This window comes from Strix uralensis, chromosome 6 (assembly GCF_047716275.1).
Source record: "Strix uralensis isolate ZFMK-TIS-50842 chromosome 6, bStrUra1, whole genome shotgun sequence".
Classification (NCBI taxonomy): domain Eukaryota; kingdom Metazoa; phylum Chordata; class Aves; order Strigiformes; family Strigidae; genus Strix; species Strix uralensis.
In genome coordinates this window covers 29,457,540-29,475,432 of record NC_133977.1, presented here as the reverse complement: position 1 = coordinate 29,475,432, position 17,893 = coordinate 29,457,540, and the positions used below count along the sequence as shown (strand labels likewise).

At 45.4% G+C, this 17,893-nt stretch overlaps 1 protein-coding gene across 10 annotated transcripts in view; it reads right to left on the bottom strand.

Moving 5' to 3' along the window:
• Positions 1-17,893, bottom strand: part of BIN1 (bridging integrator 1) — a 101,588-nt gene that overhangs the window by 29,277 nt on the left and 54,418 nt on the right. For 6 of the 10 annotated variants that reach the window (XM_074873525.1, XM_074873526.1, XM_074873529.1 and 3 more), the window contains exons 6-10: positions 14,256-14,363; positions 11,441-11,533; positions 6,322-6,407; positions 4,647-4,722; positions 2,556-2,638 (exon numbers count right to left, since the gene is read on the bottom strand). In XM_074873525.1, coding sequence (XP_074729626.1) covers positions 2,556-2,638; positions 4,647-4,722; positions 6,322-6,407; positions 11,441-11,533; positions 14,256-14,363 — 446 coding nt within the window. The remainder of the gene's footprint in view (positions 1-2,555; positions 2,639-4,646; positions 4,723-6,321; positions 6,408-11,440; positions 11,534-14,255; positions 14,364-17,893) is intronic. The other 4 variants (XM_074873528.1, XM_074873532.1, XM_074873530.1 and 1 more) reach the window with 1 other exon arrangement.

Below are 17,893 nucleotides of genomic sequence, written 5' to 3'. Positions count from 1 at the left end.
CACTTCCCTCGGTTCCTAGAAAGCTATGGCCTGCTTTCTAGGAGAGGGCTTTTTGTGACTGGCAAAGATCTACATATATGTGAGCAAACTACTGTTTTCCCTGCTCTTTGGAATATAGGGCCAGGGTGCACACCGAGAAGAAAAAGGAAACTGTATAAACCAGCAGAGAACTGTAAATGTCTTTTTTTCCACAGGTAATCACAGCTCCTCAGTCTCCCCTGTAAATATTGGTACACAAGAAACAAGCTCCCCATTCCCCTTTACTTATGTGATCTGTGCACAGCCTTATACATGGAACCTAGTCAGCAGCTTTCCTACTACATTTTTTTCCAGTTTGATCATACTAGAATTACACTACAGATCTCCTAGGTCTTCCAGGCATCTGAGCCCGGAATGCTCAAACTCTTTCAGAAACAAATCCCAAACATACATCTGAGGTTTCCATCTCTACTACTGTGCTACACAGCCAGCATCAGATACAGAAATACTTCTGTAGGGCCTCACATGAATGTCATAATGATGTGCACAGATAATTGCCTCTCTTCTCACACCTCCTCATTCATTTCCTGCCATTGAATCCATCTCCAATCCCCTTCCCAGTAGAGAAAGGTTAGGGAAGCATCTGCTCCTGCTGCAGACCACAATAAGCAATCAGATCAGGGGCTATTTCCTCCTGCACACTCTCGCTCCAGCCCTGCACCACAGTGAGAGGCCAGATGTGCAGGAGAGAAAGAAGTGCCTCACAGCATTTCCTGGTCACTGCAAAATATATTTACTATCCTGGCAAACCTTTGCTATATCCTCCTACAACACCCTGCTCCACTGTGCTCAGGAGGAAGAAAGTTGCTCTGGGGCAGGTCTGGCATCTCAGCCGAGATGCAGGGAGTAAGTGATGAAGCAGCAGCACTCAGATTTCTACCCGCACAGGGACCTCTGTGTGTGCTCTCGTTTTCAGTTTTTAGGGCCATGTGGTCTTGTAGCCAGCCAAAGAGCACAGAACTGCGGCTGAGACACCCGTTACAGCCCCAGATGAAGCTAGTAGTTTGTGGGGGTGGAAATCGTGAGGACAGGTAATCTATTCATCGGAAGTTCTTTCAGGCCAGAAAACTTCATGCCACAACAATACTGAACATGTCTGGGCCAGACTGTCACTGCAGCCTGCCATCACTTCCTTGACGAAGAAAGGAAGGAGAAGGAAAGAGCTGGAGAAAGAAATGGCTACAGCTTTCAACTGTCCTGTTACTTCATCCTCTTTCAAGGACCCTGGAGAATGCTGCTATCAGAGACAACATGGCACATGGCAGCAAGAGGCTGGGCACCACAGCCTCCTCACAAGGCTTCAGTCTTGTTGGGTTGTGATGATCAACAGACACCACATGCTAATTTGGGAAGAAGATATTATTTTCGCAAGAAGCACTCCTACTAGCATCTTGGAAATTTGGTGTTAGCAATCCAAAATTCAGGGGCCAAATTCAACTCAAACATCCTCTTTCTTTAGAGCTGGAACAAGACACACAAGTTGTCTATGCACAACTGCAATAGGAGGTTAAACTGGGAGGAGAGACAGGGAAGCACAGAGGCCTCAACAGCTGATCTAGCCCTTCCAAATCAGTGCACTCCGACCACAGCTTGCCCTTATTTCATGCTGACTTCACCTCCTCCCTCCATCAATACACCAATTGAGGACTTGGGCTGTGTTCCTGCTCACACGGCACGTGGGATTAGCAGCAGCTGGAAGCCAGAGCCCGACGTTGTTTCATCACTCACGCATTTGGATGGGAGCCAGACAGCCTCATCCAGAGTCGGACCTCTCCCTCCCCTCTCAGTGCTAGAGAATGTGCAGACTTGCACTTAACCATACAGGACTGGACCCCACTGAGGAAAGAAAACTAAAGGCCTGAAGGACACCCACTCCTTGCATACATGTAGATTAGAAGTGCTCTGAGATCAGGAAGCCTCATATTAGTGAGGCTGCAACTACTTCCACAACTCACACAGAGGAAACACACCTCAGCTGGGTACATAGGAGGGACTATAAGGCTTTGGCAGACAGGTGGTTCCAAGTTTGGAGGGCCAAAGAGGAGGCTGGGGAAACAAATGTGCTCTTGTTGCTCAAGCTCCCAAGCTGCAGATACATGGTGGAAGCTTTTGAGGGAAAGAACAGGACAGGTGCTGGGCAACTGGACCCAGACGGAAGGGCAGCTCAGTATTACATGTCAGTGCATGGAATTCGACTTTAAAAAAAGCAGAGCTGAGAGTCAGTTGCCTAACTATCAGCACCTAGTTTAGGTCTATCAGTTTAGGTCTCTATCAGCACTAAAGTTTAGGCCTCCAGATGCTATTCTAGAAAGGTAAGAGGTATTACATTGCGTCACCCAGCCCCAAGTGCAATCTTGGACACACTCTAGGGAGTCTCAGGAGAGCACTGGCTGGCTATATGCAAGCAGTCAAATCACTCCCCAGCTGACAACACGGAGGTTTCAATACCCCTGGTAGAGAAATCCCTATTCCTCCTCCCCTGGTGATGGAAAGACACTACTCCCACAGTTACTGACCTGGGCTGTGCTTTAACGGGGAAGGCATTGCCTGAGTACTGCTTGTCTAGACCCAGCAGGACATCATGGAGATTTTGGTTCAACTGCAAAATATAAAAGAAAGAAAAAGAATGAGAAATGAGCCCAAGTGCCAGAAGAGAGCCTGGGCTGGCCTGCACAGGCTTGTGCCCGGACATGTACACATACTCAGCTATCCCAAGAGAGGACAGCTCTACATCTGTTTCCACTCCTCCATGGAGTATGAAATGCTAGAGTACTCAAACTGTTGAAGAGCTGCTGATGCCTCGTGGGAATGCTCTGTCTCCCTTACACATCATCCTCTCTGCTTCTCTATCACCTGCCCTCACTGGTGTGCTGCCAGGTACCATTGCAGAAGGGGGCAGAGTGTTTGCCTAAGGGTCTAATGTGCTAGAACTGAAGTTTCACTCTGGATTTGTAGCCAAAGCTGTTCCTCAGACTGCTTATCAAGGCTTGGGATATGGCCATTTCAACTGTGGAGCCAAAGGCAGCTGGACTTCCAGTCAACAACGGGCCTTGACTTCACAGGCTACCTGGGCCATCTATGTTTGGGCACCTAGGTATCTTTGCAGAGATGCAATATTAGGGGTTAAACTCTCCCTGGCACCGAAGGCTGTAATATTCACTCCAGACACTCCTATTCTGAAACGTCCAATTCATAAACAAGACAAGATGCCAGATTTATCATTGGTAGGAGGAGGGATCCAATGCAATCAATGTTGGAGGCATCATGCCAGCAACACCAGCAGTTAATTGGATGCTATAGCAGTAATAAGAAACAGATGGTTCTTAAGGAATAAAGCAAAATCCCTGCTCTCATACAAAACTCCTCAGGAAAGAAAAATCCAAGACATGATGCAAGAAGAGAATTCCTGTCTAACAAGCATCTTTCCCATGTTTTGCTGACTTAAATTAACAGCAACAAATTGATAATTATAACAATCCTCCCTATTCTTAACAATCAGTTCATCCCTCAGTGGGGAAAAGCAGGCTATTAATTGGAAAGGTCCCCATGAAATGTCAGCAGGGCTCAAAATTGATGCATTACACCAAGGCAGAGGGCCCCTGACTGCTTGGAATTGAAGGACTGTAATGTTGCTTGTTGCTTAGCGGCTGTCTTGTTGTCAGGATGACATTGGGAGGGGAGGGAATACAAGAGTTCTCCAGCTGGGCTCTCAGTCGTTCATCAAGATTAGTGCAACCTTTACAGAGGGTGTGCAACTCTTAGGAGCAGCATACAGACCTAAGAAATTCAAGACTTCTCTAGCTTTTAAGTGAAAGAACAAGAACATATTTGTAAATGAAATTGGCAAGGGGGGGCTTTCCCACAGACTGTTCCTGAGGTCTCTGCTGGGCACTGACACACAGCACCAGGATCCGGTCTGCCGCTACCAGCTTACAACACTGCTTACTGCTGTGATTCCCAACTTGTGCCCAACTGGTAGCCCACGCAAGCCCATGCTAAGAACTCAAATGCCTTCTTTTGGGTCACAGGGCAGGAAAGAAGCCAAAGCAGAGAGGTACTGCTGGTCAGTGCCTTTCTGAGGGACCAGAGTGAGGTGGGTCTCAGTCTTCAGCTGACTTGCAGATTGGCAGAGTCCCTGCTGTTTTCATCCCCACAGCTACACAGATGAGGGTTCACAGCAACTTGCTGCCAGGCAGCAGAGGAGGAGGAAAATAGATACCAGGCTGAGAGTGCCCAGGTTACAGATCTGTAATGTAGACAAACTAATAAAAGACAGCAAGAGATAGGCCTGCAAGTTGCTTCCCTTCCCTCTGTAGATCTGCGAACGAGCCCTGCCAAGTGACACAAACTCCCCACTGCTGCATGGTCCTGTGGTCTCTTCCCTGTGCTCCATCCCTTTATATTACGATCTCAGACAGCCTTTCTCCCAAGCGGCTCATAAAAAAATAAGGGTTAACATTTTTCTCTGATATAGGGCAAATACTCTCTTCTCTCCAGTTGTTTTTTTCAGTTTGGGGTGATTTTTTGTTTGTTTGTGGGTCTTGTTTGTTTTTTTAATAACAGTGAGAAAAGGGTATATTAGTAGGATAAGCTGTTAGTTGCCTTACCTTGCTCATTTCTTTATGGAAGTTCTCTTCTAGGCCTGCTATACTCTGGAATGTGTTGACATAGAAACCAACACGACTGCCAAATGAAAAATGAGACAGAAGAACATAATGGACACAATGCTCTCCCAAAACCTTTCCATTCTGCCCCTTCTGCTACTTCCCACCCACCATTCCCATTCAAACTCTACTCTGTCAGGTCTGGTACATGCTGGAAGAGAAGGGCAGCAGAGAAGAGTGAAGGGGGTGATGGAGCAAAGGCCAGGTATGGGGGGATAGGATCTGAATATGTGCTGGGCTAAAGGGAGAGGGAGGTGCAGGGTGGGGAGAGCAAAAAGAAAGAAAGAAAAAAAAAAAAGAGGATATTAAAAGAGAGCCAGTGGTAGGGTGATGGAAAGGAAAAGAATAGAGGCTGTGACGCAGATGGAAGTGTGGGGAGAGCTAGGGGAATTGGCAGGAGGACAAATATTAATTCGCTCTGAAGTCTCTCGGCTCCAGGAGAAGCAAAAAGCATGAACTGTTTGCTTCAGGGGCATAAGAGTAAGAAAGCACAGGACAGGCACAGAGAGCACCAGGAAAGCAAAAGGATCAGCTGAATAGCAGGAGCCTCTGAACAACCTGTGGCACCTTAAAATTCCAGCAGCTGCTTGCCACCCTCCTTCCTCTAGCCAGCTTGCCAGCTGCCAACAGAGTGCTGTACCAGCACCCGTCTGGAGGAACAACAGCAGGAGGGAGATGCTCTCTAAGGCCAGCAGCATCACCATTCTGCACATGGAACCACCCAGATGTCTAATCCCTCCCAGCTCCTTTCTCAGTCAGGCCTACACGCTGCTTTGAGCGGAGAGTCCTGACCCAGGCTGGGAGGAAAGGGAAGTGAAGGAAGACATCAGCACTTTGCTTTCCCTTTCCCGCCCTGCCGCCACCCACTCTCTTCATCACCCACAGACCAGCACTGCCAACCCAGATGTGATCACTGCATTTAAAAATAAGAAACTGGAACACCCCTAGGAGGATTTTGCCTGCTTTCCACTGTGCCCTCCCCATATATCAGCTTCTGCTGTCCTCCAGTTCATACTCCAAGCTAAACATTGGTCCAAACCTGAAAGTGGCATCCAAAGCAGAGCACCCTCTTGTCTCATCCTCCCTCCTGTGTTAAACTTGCTGCTTCATGGGGTGCTCACAATCTTGCATGGTGAAACACAGTGATCAAGGCATCACCTCCTGGCTCTCTCCAACCCTGGTGACTGTATAAACCCTTCTGACATCTCATTTTCCCTTAACTAGTCAGCTGACATACTCAGCTGCAGATGTTTCTTCCAGCCAGCCAGCTCCACACCCAAAATCTTACTGATCCACAGCCTGCTCTGTCTGCCATCCACAGCAGAAGCTGGGCCACTGCCCAGGAAAGTTGGGCAGAGTTGGTGGGGCAAAGGGATTAATCAGATGAAGCATAGAAACAGTTTCTCTTTGTGGTAAAATTGAGTTTTTCATGAGGATCATGAAGCAAAGCACAGAAAGCCCAGGGTGAACCTGGCTGGGGGGAATTCTAGGATGGATTCTCTGAGATGATCCAGAAAACAAGAGCAGACACCCAGTTCAAACTAAGGACAACAGTGATACAAGAGCTTGAGTCTTCGCTTCCTTCCAACCAGCCCCTGGGAAAACTTCCAGCACTCACCTATTCCACAGTGAAGGCAGCTCCTCCTGCAGATCAACATTCATCTCTTCAAACACCTTCTGAGCCTTTACTAACTCTTCTTCAGCCTTAATAACAGAGAAGGGAGATTGTCAGATCCAGCGCAGACAAGTATCCTGCAGGACTGGGACAACTGTGACTTTTGACTTCCTTGGGACACCAGACAAAATTCTGGCATAGGGTAATCCCCATCCCAAATGAGGGAACCAGGGTTGCATCACAAGTGACTTGATGCCCCTTCAGTTTGCATGTGTTACTCTCAGGTTTTCTCTCAATGGATTTCCCTGTTTGGATACTCAGAAAGTAATTCAAACATCTACTAATGTGTTTTAAGTTCTCTAAATTTCCCTGGCTTCAAAAACTGAATGGAACTGGTCAGGCAGTTCGCCTCCGGCTTGGACACAGATTAAACTAGCAGTGGCCCCTGTCCCTTGCCAGATCTCTGAAAGAGTTGAAATCCATCCCAAATGGCATTGAAGAAGAGTCCTCCCTCGTGGGGACTCTCTCTCTGCTCTGGTGAGGTCATGCCAAAGCCCCATCTCTTCCGAGGACAGGAGGAGGTCTGCATCCTTGGCTGATACAGCACTCTCACAAAGCTGACTGGAAAAGCAAGGAAGGGTATGCAAAGCAAGAGTTGTGCCAGCAGGAGGCCAAGCTGGAGTGCTTGAGCAGCAGGTCTTGGTTTCACATACTCTCATCAGTGAGGATCTAATACAAGAACAATCCCTGGATGGCTGTTGGCCACCAATACCAAAGGAAATATGCCTTATACAGGACCGCTTCCTCCAGTTGAGAGTTTAAACTTGGTCTGTTCATTTGACATAGACACTGACAGACCCCAACACTGATGCATGAATTCTGCCAGGTTTCAGTGACAAAAAGGATGATCCTGGTTTCTGTTGCTGACAGCAGACACCAGCAACAAGCACAGTCCCCTTCCCATATTTGTCCTAGGTGACCTCTTCCTCTTTTCAGTGCTCCAAGTTAAACCTTGAAACTTGCTAATTAAAACATTTCTATTCTGTAATTTGTAAGAGCATAGCATTCTCCCATAACCTTGTGCAGTGGGATGCAGGATAGCAAATCCCTGCCTGAGCAACTTGATAACACACCTTAACAGGAACATCAGCATGAGTGCCTAGTGTGTGACAACAGTAGGAATGTCACGATGACATGGGGCTCTGCGGAGCCCGCAAGCCACTGGGGAATGGGATCTCTCTACAAGCCTGCACTCAGATTCCTACCCCTTCTACAAAATTAAGTTTTATCTTCTTTGTGCCAGCTTAATTACAGAAATCCAGCTCACAGCTCCTTAGTGACCAGTATATGCAAAGATAGAATTGATAGGAGAAAGGACTTAAAAATATTTTGCAGTTCAGAGTCCTGTTCCTCACTGTGTTGTGTGAGACCCTTATACTCTCTATTTCTCTCTTGTCTTATGAGCAAGCCACAGAAACTCCTACCTTCCAGCTAGCTCCACCTTTCAGAGGGTCGCCCACTGCTGCCAAAGGCAATGCTAAGACTTTGTACTCAAGATCAGAAGATAAAGTTTCTCCCAGAAAAAGACATAACGGGGAGGTATTCCAAAAGTTAAGCAGACCTTGTGAGGAACAGGCAGGGGGAGAAAGGGCCATGATGCTTCTACCCAGAAACCCCTGTATTTCGCTACTACACTCACTGAAAAACTCAACATTTTGAGAGAGTTTGCAGAAAACAAACAAAAAGCCAATTTAAACAGAGAGACAGTTTATGCTGGATCACAGATGATGATCACAAAGACTCTTTCTGCCTTAATATCTCTCTACAAATGAATGTTTCTAATATAACCATTTTAAAGGAAGAAACAAATTCCAGTCCATCCTTTGGTTTTATCTTATTCTAATTTCCAAACTTGACTGGAACCAGAATTAACCCAGGAGATGGGATAGCTGGGAGATGAGGCACCACTGAATGCTGTTAGTTTTTCAGATACAATGGATATTAATAACAGTCTTTCCCTCTCTCGTTTACCTGTTCAGAAGGTCAAAGAACCTAGAAAGCAACATGTGAATATTGCAACATCCTGAGGCAAAGGCAAAATCAGCAACAGGCAACGTTCACTCCAGAGTAGCTGTAGGAATTGGGGATCCATCTAGTGCCTGTGGCTCAGGTAGTGCTCTCAGTCCCAGGTACTGCATTGAATTAATTCTTCACTTCTTTGTCAGCCCTTTCTATTTCAGCTGTCATCCTTGCCAACCTGATGGAGAACTGAGGCAGAAGGACATAACGCCCAGGCCCATAAAATGTGATCTCAGAAAATTCTTCCTTTCCCTTCCTAAAAGGGGGAAGGTTTGAGCAGGAGCTGGACAACACAAATGCTTTCCTGACCTTTCCCCTAGCCAAGGCTCAGAGTGCCAAGCACAACCAGTTCAGTTGTGATAAGGGGGCAGTTATTCCCCATTACGCTTCCTACCATCATGCATCCCAGCACTCAGGAGTGTCTGGCAATATCCAGCCTGGTGCTTTCAGACAATCTGGTGACCATTTCTCTTCAAACACTATGCTGTGAACTGTGGTAATTATACACTGCTCAGTAAATAGTTTAGACACCCATGAGGCAGGGGTAAGGAGGAGACCTGTGCACCCCATCCCAGGCCCAAGACCCCACCAGCCCCAGCCAGACCTGCCTCTCAGAAGGGCAGCACAGCCCAGGACTCAACTTGCTGGCTTTCTCCTACAGACAGAGATTTAGTTCTGTTATCACTGCAGCACCAAGGATGTTGCTTTTTCCTCTGTATTCAGCATTTCAGGGGAGCTTAGCAAAAAGGCAAGAATTTGCTGGTCTAAGCCATTTTCCCTTTTGTTTCAAAAAGCTAAGTCACAAATTTGTAACTGAGAGCAAGCAATAGCAAACACCCCAGGAGACTTTACAGAAGATCCCCACTGTATTGTTTTTGTTAGTATCTGCTAAAGGCCTAAAAAGCCAGCAGTTTGCACTGGAGGGTTTACAGTAGAAATAATAGGTCTTGCTGACGAATTTTTGCTTGGAAGTTGTAAAATTATCAGGCAAGAAGAGACAGCAACACAGCTGCTGGTAAGGGGAAGGACTTTTTTTTTTAGGCTTAACATTCTGAAGCTCTTCAATAAATGCAGTGTCATCAGCCTTCCTGCTTTTATCAAGACCTTAATGAGATTTAGGATTCTCAGTAACACCTTCAGTCTTAAAAGTCATGCAAATATAAAAACTGAAGCCTTTTTTTCTCCTGCCTGCTTGTGTTTGTGAAGAAAAGATGGAAACCCTATAGGTACAGAATACTTTGAGATTTTTTTTGTTAGTCCCCAATCAAAATTAAAATAAAAAAAAAAAAAACACAAAACCCAAAAATCACACTATTAGAAACAAAAAACTAAGGTTGCCAATAGTACTGTTTAGTTCAAGAATGAAAGAGGAAAATCTTAAAGGCGGACTTGATTTGAAAATATCTGGGGTGACTGAAAATATTAATGGAACGTAGCAGGATGTCAACACCCCCAGAACAGAGAGGGTAGAAAGACTACATGCCCCCTTGTCACCTGCTTTAGAGCAAAGTCACGCAGTACAGTGAAATTACTGAATGAGTCTCAGTAGCCTAAGATCAGAGTGCAAGGGATGAGGGAGAACTCTTAGGTACTGTTTCTCTAGGCAATCTGTGGGCAGTGGTATTACTCCTTGTCACCCCAGCCAGTCTGGGAAGGGCAAAAATATCCAAGAGCCAATTTATTTATTTGTAGCTTGAGAAACTTCCTATACCTGCTTTCTAGTCCTCCAGAAATACCACCAGCCAAATGGACCAGTCAAGAACCACAACCGCGCAGATCATTCCCAGCATGGCAGAAGAACAGGGAAAGCCCTAGCAGCCTGCCAAATGTCCTTCTCCCTTCCATCCAGAATGGATACATATTTCCTCCCTTTGCTATGCATCTTAAGCAGGACTGCTAACAGCTGTTCTTTCCCCAGGCTTTATGGATGTGGTAATCTAGTTTTTTCCCTGATCTGCAATCATAAACTGACTGTGAAAAACCCAGGTGCTTCATAAGGTGAGAGCAATTTAGTGTTTCTAAACTCCAATTCATTCACTGACAAGGAAGGTGAAGATGTAGGAGCATCTGAATGAGAACAGATTAGCTCACCAGGAACTTGTGAACAGGTAACCGGCGGGCGCTCTCCCAATTTGGGTAATGATTTACTATCCCTTGCCCATTGAAAGTATGTTCTTCTCTCTGACTGTTTTCTGTCAGCTCCCTCTTATCCCTTAAGGACCTCGAATGTAAATACCAAGGGAGATTTTATCAGGAAGCCACACTTCTCCTATGCAAGTAGGATTGGAATTCTTAGTCCCTACAGTTTCTCTGAGCTGCTCTCATTTCCCTCAAGATGCTATAACCTACACGTTCAGCCAAGTTCTGCCACATGACGCAACCATGACCTCAACCTGGAGCTGTTCAAATATATTACACGGGGTGCAAATTCCCTGGTCTGGGCTCACCTCTTCTACGCAAACTGAAACTCTGTATATCTGGAAACAGCTCTTTAGACCACGAGATCCAGGACAGTGCCCATTTTGGAAACTTGGATTTTACCACAGGAGAATGTCACAACCTAATTCAGCAGCCATAGAAATTGCTTTTGAAGCAATGAGGCTTTTTTTCTGGCTTTACTCAATAGCACAAATGCAGAAGCCAATTTTTCAGTGTTTCCTCCTTTTTCTCTCTCTTTTTTTTTTTTTTAACAGCAACAATAAAAATTGACTGCTTCTCTCAGAAGAAAAAGAAAGCAGTAATTGGAGAAACTACATCACATCACCCTCTGCCTTGGCATTGTTCCATAGCCTTTCTTCATCACATTTTATTTCAGAGAGAGAAAAGAATAGTCCAGTATTAACACACCTGATTAGAAATCAATAGGGCAGGCACAGATTCACTCACTGGTCAGCAACTTCCATGTGTACACCTGTGAGTCAGGAGTATCAAGGACACACTTAAAGAGGACTAGAGTGAACGTTGCCTAAAGATTAGTTGCATGGTACAATCTAGAGCCCAAAATAGCACATGCAGGGTTAGAGCCAGGTAGATCAGCAGTCACCTGATTTCGGAGCAGATTAGTTTGCGCAACGAGGTGAGCTTGTAGCTTCCCTTGACACCACTGAGGCGCAGCTTTCTCAAGCAGCGAAACAGGCTGGGGGGAGGGAGCATGTTTGAGTGAAAAGAGAAAAAAAATAAACAGAACAAGAGAGACACAAACATATATCTTTTAGGATAAAAAAATTAAAACCACAACAGTGAGTGTATTTAGAGGCTGGGTCAAACCAGTATCACCAAGGCGAGAGAAAAAACAAACATCCCGGGATCAATCAGTTATGAATCCTTTGAAGCATGCCAAGTTTAGCAGTAATTAATGCTCCAGTGTGGGCTGGGATACTGCAGACCAGCCAGGCAGCTGCAAAGAGCAACAGATACAGTTGTTAGTGACCTAGCACACAGACAACTCTACTCCAAGTCATGGCTGTGAAGTGGGAGCTCCTTAAAGAGAGGTCAGGATTAATTAACCATCATAATTATTTGCATGCAACAGCTGAAAGTCCACAATGCTTTATTTTAATGGCAGATTGTGAGTTTAGCAATAAGTGGCAGGAGTCCTGAGTGGGAAAAGAACATTCATGTATTAGAGAAGAAAAAAAGAGACTATATAGCGCCAAAAAGTATTTGCATTGCTGTTTCTGTTACTATACCATGAAACATCAATCAAGTCAGTTGCCATTTGTATGCTGTGTCATAAACATGATTTCCCTTTCTTAGGGGCTTGTCATCATATTCCAGAGTACCTTACGCTGGAACAACCCTACTTCAAAGGTCACATGAGCAAAATTGCAGTCACAGGAACAGGGACGAGAACTTTCTATGTCAGACTAGTGCACGCTGAGCCCTGGCTGCTGCCCACAGCCCTGCAGAGCTGCGTGACTGCAACTGTGGGAACACAGCCTGGGCTGTGAAACCGGCCCATTTGGGAAGAGCATACATACGTAACTTTCAGGGACTCACTGCTCCCATCTTTACAGGACCAGGACAATGTAATGTGTCACATATTATCCCATGCATGAGTTTATGGCCTAAAGCACAGAGGGTGGAAAAATCTGATCCAGCACACAGTTTGGCTAAGGCGAAGAGTCCAATCAAGTACTAAGAGACACTTGCACAGGCTGAATCAGGAACAGAGAACCAACTCCTAAATCTCAACATTTCACTCTTCAAGCTGCACTGTTCTTCATACTTTAACAGAAGAGCAACAAACAATCCCTTGACAATAACATCTTATGTGAGGATTTGGGGCAATGTGAGTGAGTGCAGCAATGACAAAGAAGGCCAGCCTCTTTGGTGCAGATCACCAGGTACCAACCTGAGTAGATAAATTCCTATAAAAACCATTTCCACTGCAGCAAAGATCCCACAGGCACACACCAATAATAACACCACGCCCCAGCGAAATTCTGCTCTTACCCCCAGAACACAGGGAAATACTGCTTTGAACAGGAGGCACAACCAGCTCAGTCTCATGCCTTGCATATAGAACCAAGACTCGCTTTGCCACACAAACGATGCAATGACACCTGAGCCATCAATCTCTCTCCCCTTTATCTGTCAAGGTTAATCACAATGCATACACTGGGTAGACAGATGACTGATGACTTGCAGCTTAAAATTCAAAGTACTGTGGCCATTAAATGCAGATCTTGCTCTTAGGGAACAATGCATCTTTATTTCTTCCACACGGGAGAACCACATAGACCCTATTTGCCCCTACTAGAGAGAAATAACTCTAAGCAAAGGATGACAACTCTTCTTAGCCTGGTTAAAAGATACAGATCCAGGCTCTTTCTTTCCTGCACTGCTTCTACCCTGAAGAGTCCTAATGTGCCACAGGCCACATTCAAGAGAATTAAAGATGTGTTCTCATCCCTGGACTATTCTATTGCCTTAAAACCTGTCCTGCAAAGTGGAGCACATAGGTTCAGATCCACTCAGGGCACAGGAGTAATCCACAGCTCATTTTCCGGGCAGGTATTCAAACCATGCACCTCCTCTAGAACAAGGTTAGCGCTATTATGTTTCTTCAGCTACATTTAAAAGAAAATCTAAATCTTAATTTTAATGAAATTTCTTTTAATTAAAAATAAAATCCTTTACTTGTGTGTTGGACATGCTCTGCAGTTAACCCTGGATCAAGCAGTTCACAGGCATGAAAGAAATCACACCCTGACAAGAGAAAACTCTTGGGTTTCTGCTTTCAGCCATATTTATTATTCAGTAATTGTGACCAATAGACAGCAGAACACAGTCATCAAGCCTGCATAGGGTGCATTTCCAACCATGAACTTGTAACTCACACTCCTAAGGGTCTCTGTGCTAGAATATCAGAGGACTTCACAAACACAACCAACCTCGGGCAACACTCAAACACTTACTCTCACCACCGCTCTAAGATGGGGAGACAGAGCCCCAAGAAGTAAACAAACTGGAAAATTTTTCTGGATCACTGCAAGGTTTTGCTCCCCCAAGAGGCACACGGGCTTTTCTGATGGCAGTTACTGGTCCTGCAGCATCTGAGGAAATGCATGCCTAGGCCTTGGACTCCGAGAGATGCAGACTGATAATGGTGGGTCTGAACCAACATAACAGGGACCATCCTGCCTTCCAGAACTAAACAGATGCGAAAGAAATACCTAGCAAAACCTCACCAGTTCATGACACTTCAATGATCTTAAAGGTCCTTTCCAACCTAAATGATTCTATGAAAACACACCCAGTGAAGAGGTACAGGTGCACTTAAAACCTGCTCAATAGGCAAATGCAAAGGCCTCCCAAAATGAAAGGATGGCTGCACATCCTTCTGCTTGCTTTACCTTTGCGATTTTGGTTTCGTCCTTCTTCTTTGCAGTTTGCAGGGCTTCAAAGTGGTGTCTGGCACTGTCGTAATCCACAAGCTTCCTTCCTCGCTTTGCTATACGAGACTAAGAAAGATGGAGAAAAGAGTTGTGACAATCTTCCCCAGCAGCCAAAACCACAAAGCCTCTCAGGAAAAGCACCCTCTTCTTCACCCAACTTCCAGAGCACCCCATGCACTGCCCACACAAGGACACTCACTGGATACTCCACACAGGCTGCCCCAGAGAGGTGGCCCTGGGAGCCACCTGTGGCAACCACCATTGTAGAGGGAGCTCCTCAGGAGGAGACAGGGAAAGCAAAAGGATCCAACCAACAACAGGCCCCACCTCTGGATGACATTTAAGTTTTCAAAACTGTAGCTCCCGTGCTTCCTAAGCCTCCCCATGTGCCTGCTTCCTACAGGCACCTGCTTCATCATTTTCAGGGCTTCCTGAGGGCTGCAGCCAGACTCTAACTAACCAGCTCACAGCCCTAGTTCGTGTGGAAACTCAAAAGATTAAGTTCAACAAAAGAAGGCATTTCTGTTGCCAGCACGCAAAACCACTCCCACATGCTCAGGATATGCCTAGGACAGCATTTTAGACCCTGCAACAGGAGGTCCAGACAGAAGTGACCACAGCCACAGGCAGTAGTCCATTGTAACTAGCTATTAAGCAAGACAAGTGGGAGGGGAAAATTGTATCATCGTATCACTAATAGGCAAGACACACTGAAGCCATAACAAATGCAAGGAGGGACCAACTGTGTACCAGACTCGTGTTCAGGAACAGAGTCCTGACAAGTCCATCTGTGAGAATCCAGAATGGACAGCCAGGCCTGTGGCCTGATCCGCCATTACCCTTTTCTACCTGAGGTGCCTCAGGCTCTCTCCCCCAGTAGAATTTCACCTTGGTGAGGCTCAGGCCTACTGGGCTACCCTGTTTTAAGAACCATCCATCCCCCTTACACCCTCACCGCCCACACTCCAGACTAGCTGGGTTGAGCACATATCTTCTCAGCCTGACCCTAGCACCTCCCCAGCTCACAGAGCCTGGTTCAGTGTCAGTGATCAGCAATCTAGAGACAGGCTGTAGAACCGAAAGAGATGGCAAGGAGCCAGGAGAGTTTCTAATTAACCACAGCACCCAGGGAAATTGAAAGTGCAAGATGAAGAATCAGCATTGGGATTTACTTGCAAAAGAAGAACCCCCCCTTCACTACACTTGGCAGAGAGATGCGGTCTCCTCTCCCTAGGCTCCTGCAGATAAGCTGCAAAACCGCACTCAGGGCTGATCTTTCTGCCAGACCAGCTGGGACCAGTTCGCACGTCTCCCACACATGCTCCTCTGCACTTTCAGCAAACGCTGGTGCAGCTCTGTGTGAGTCACAGCGGATCTGCAGGATCTCAGCCACACGCACACCCAAACTGATTTCAAAGCGCTCAGCTCACTCCAAGAGAGGAATCACGAAGAAGCTGAGCCACCCTGCAGTCAAGGTCACTAGAAGACACCTCCCAGACATCACGCTGCCAGCTGGACACAGAGACAGAATGTCAGAGGGGGCTTCCAGCAGCGTGACAATCTCAGATGCTTGTTAATGTGTCTTACACACACACCAGATAAATCCCAGATTTGGCCACGTGTTTTGAGAGGATTTTTCCCCCAGATCAGACTAGTAGAGATAGCTGGAGTTTTGCCCACCTCTGACACAGCAAACAGCCACTTCCAGGTTTCCCTGCCACCCCCACCAGGGGGTTTGATACAATGTCACCCATCTTTCAAATTAGGTCACTCCTGCCTTTTTTTGTAGCTCCTGATCTTCTACCTCCCCACCCTCACAATTTCTACTAGAGTAAGTGGAAATGCTGCAAGGTACAACTGCACTGTGTGGGAGTCCTGATCACATGACTGCCTGCGATGGCAGTGATGGGACTTAGCGAGGTCATGGAAGGCTGGAGGGTAGCTTCCTTGTATGGCTCTAGGATAGTTGCAGGTACCCACCACTATCTGAAGGTAAAAGCTGAACTTCAACAGTTTACTGCTTTGCAATAAATTTATATTAATTTGAGCTTCCTTTAAGGGGGAAAAAAAACAAAGCAAAAAAAACACCTAAACCACAACAAAACACTCCCCCCCCTTACTGATATTTGGTTTTAAACCTAGTAGAAACAGGGCACTGGTTTCAAAGTAAGATGTAAAGTCACTAATTCCTCAGCTATTCAGAACTTGGTTTATGGTTTATCTTCTCTGGGCCGGCTGCAGAGACCTGTACTCTTATTGCATACTCTGCAACCTCAACCAAAAACTCACTCAGAAATATTATAGATTATGCAAGAGTCCGACTCCAATAAGTTAAAAATACTGACCTGAAAAGAAAGGATAAAGTATTTTTTGCATTCCTGTTCTTCAAATTAGAAAAGATAGAAAGGCTTTTTGTTACCCCTCCCCCCACCCAACATTTAAAAATTATTCCCTTTAACTTATAAAAATTCCTTACTAAAGGAATGCTATGTTTTCACATTACTGCTGTGGATCCCGTTGCAAGTCCAAAAAATTCAAGGGAATTTTTCCAGCCCCTCAACTGAAGAAAGATTCAGAATATGTTAGAATTTAACAAAAAATAATGCATGCATGATCTAACTCATCACACATTTGAATTACTGGGCTGTTAACAAAAAACAGGCCCTCACATAACTAAATTAAAATCATCTTCTCTCCATAAATCATCTTTCATTATCATAGTAATTCCAGAATTCCAGGAAAAGCAGAAAACTTGCTTTTGTGGAAAATATAAAACAGAAAACTATTACCACAACAACAACAAACTCAAATATTCTGTAAATCACGTAAGACTTTTTTTTTTGTCTGCCAACCTCAAAAACTCTAATTCCTTATGTGAAGCCAAAGTACACTTTTGTACAACTGTAGCAGCCTTCAAAAACAGCACTTACAGGAGTTTCTACCAGTTGAGGCAAACATAATTGATTTGAGCCACTTCTCACTGCTTGTGTAAGGAGGATGATGCATCCAGCTGAATTACCAATAAAAACATACTGACCTTTCTTAATGCATACCATTGTTTTAAATGGATTTTTGAATAGCCAACTCTTGTGAAATATATCCATGTCTTATTGTAGGTACCAACAGAAAGCCAAATTCTCACTCATTTTATGAAAGAAAGCAGAGGTAAGTAATGCTCCTTTTCAAACATTAGTTAAATTGTGCATAAAATTGCTTTAACTTCCCATTTTCTAGAGCATCATCTGAAGACTGAGAAAGGAATATTAACAATAAATACCTTAGCAGCTCTTTCAGAAGTCAGAAAGGATCCATGGGAGCTCAGTGCCTAACACCTTGAGTTTTGGTGCAATTTGGGTGGTCCCAGTCTTGCACTCCTTTCAAAATCCCACCATAAAACCTCAGTGGGACCCCAGTAGAATTAAGAGCTCCCAAAGATACTCAGCATGGAAAAAAGTGACACTCTGAGGTGACCCAATGCACAGCTGACAAGGCTGGTAAAACTGATTTGGACTGAACCAGTGCAGAAGTCTGAGTCTACAGTGAGCCTGAAATAAAACTTTCTGCTTAGGAAGCAGTGCACGAGCCTCTGCACTGCT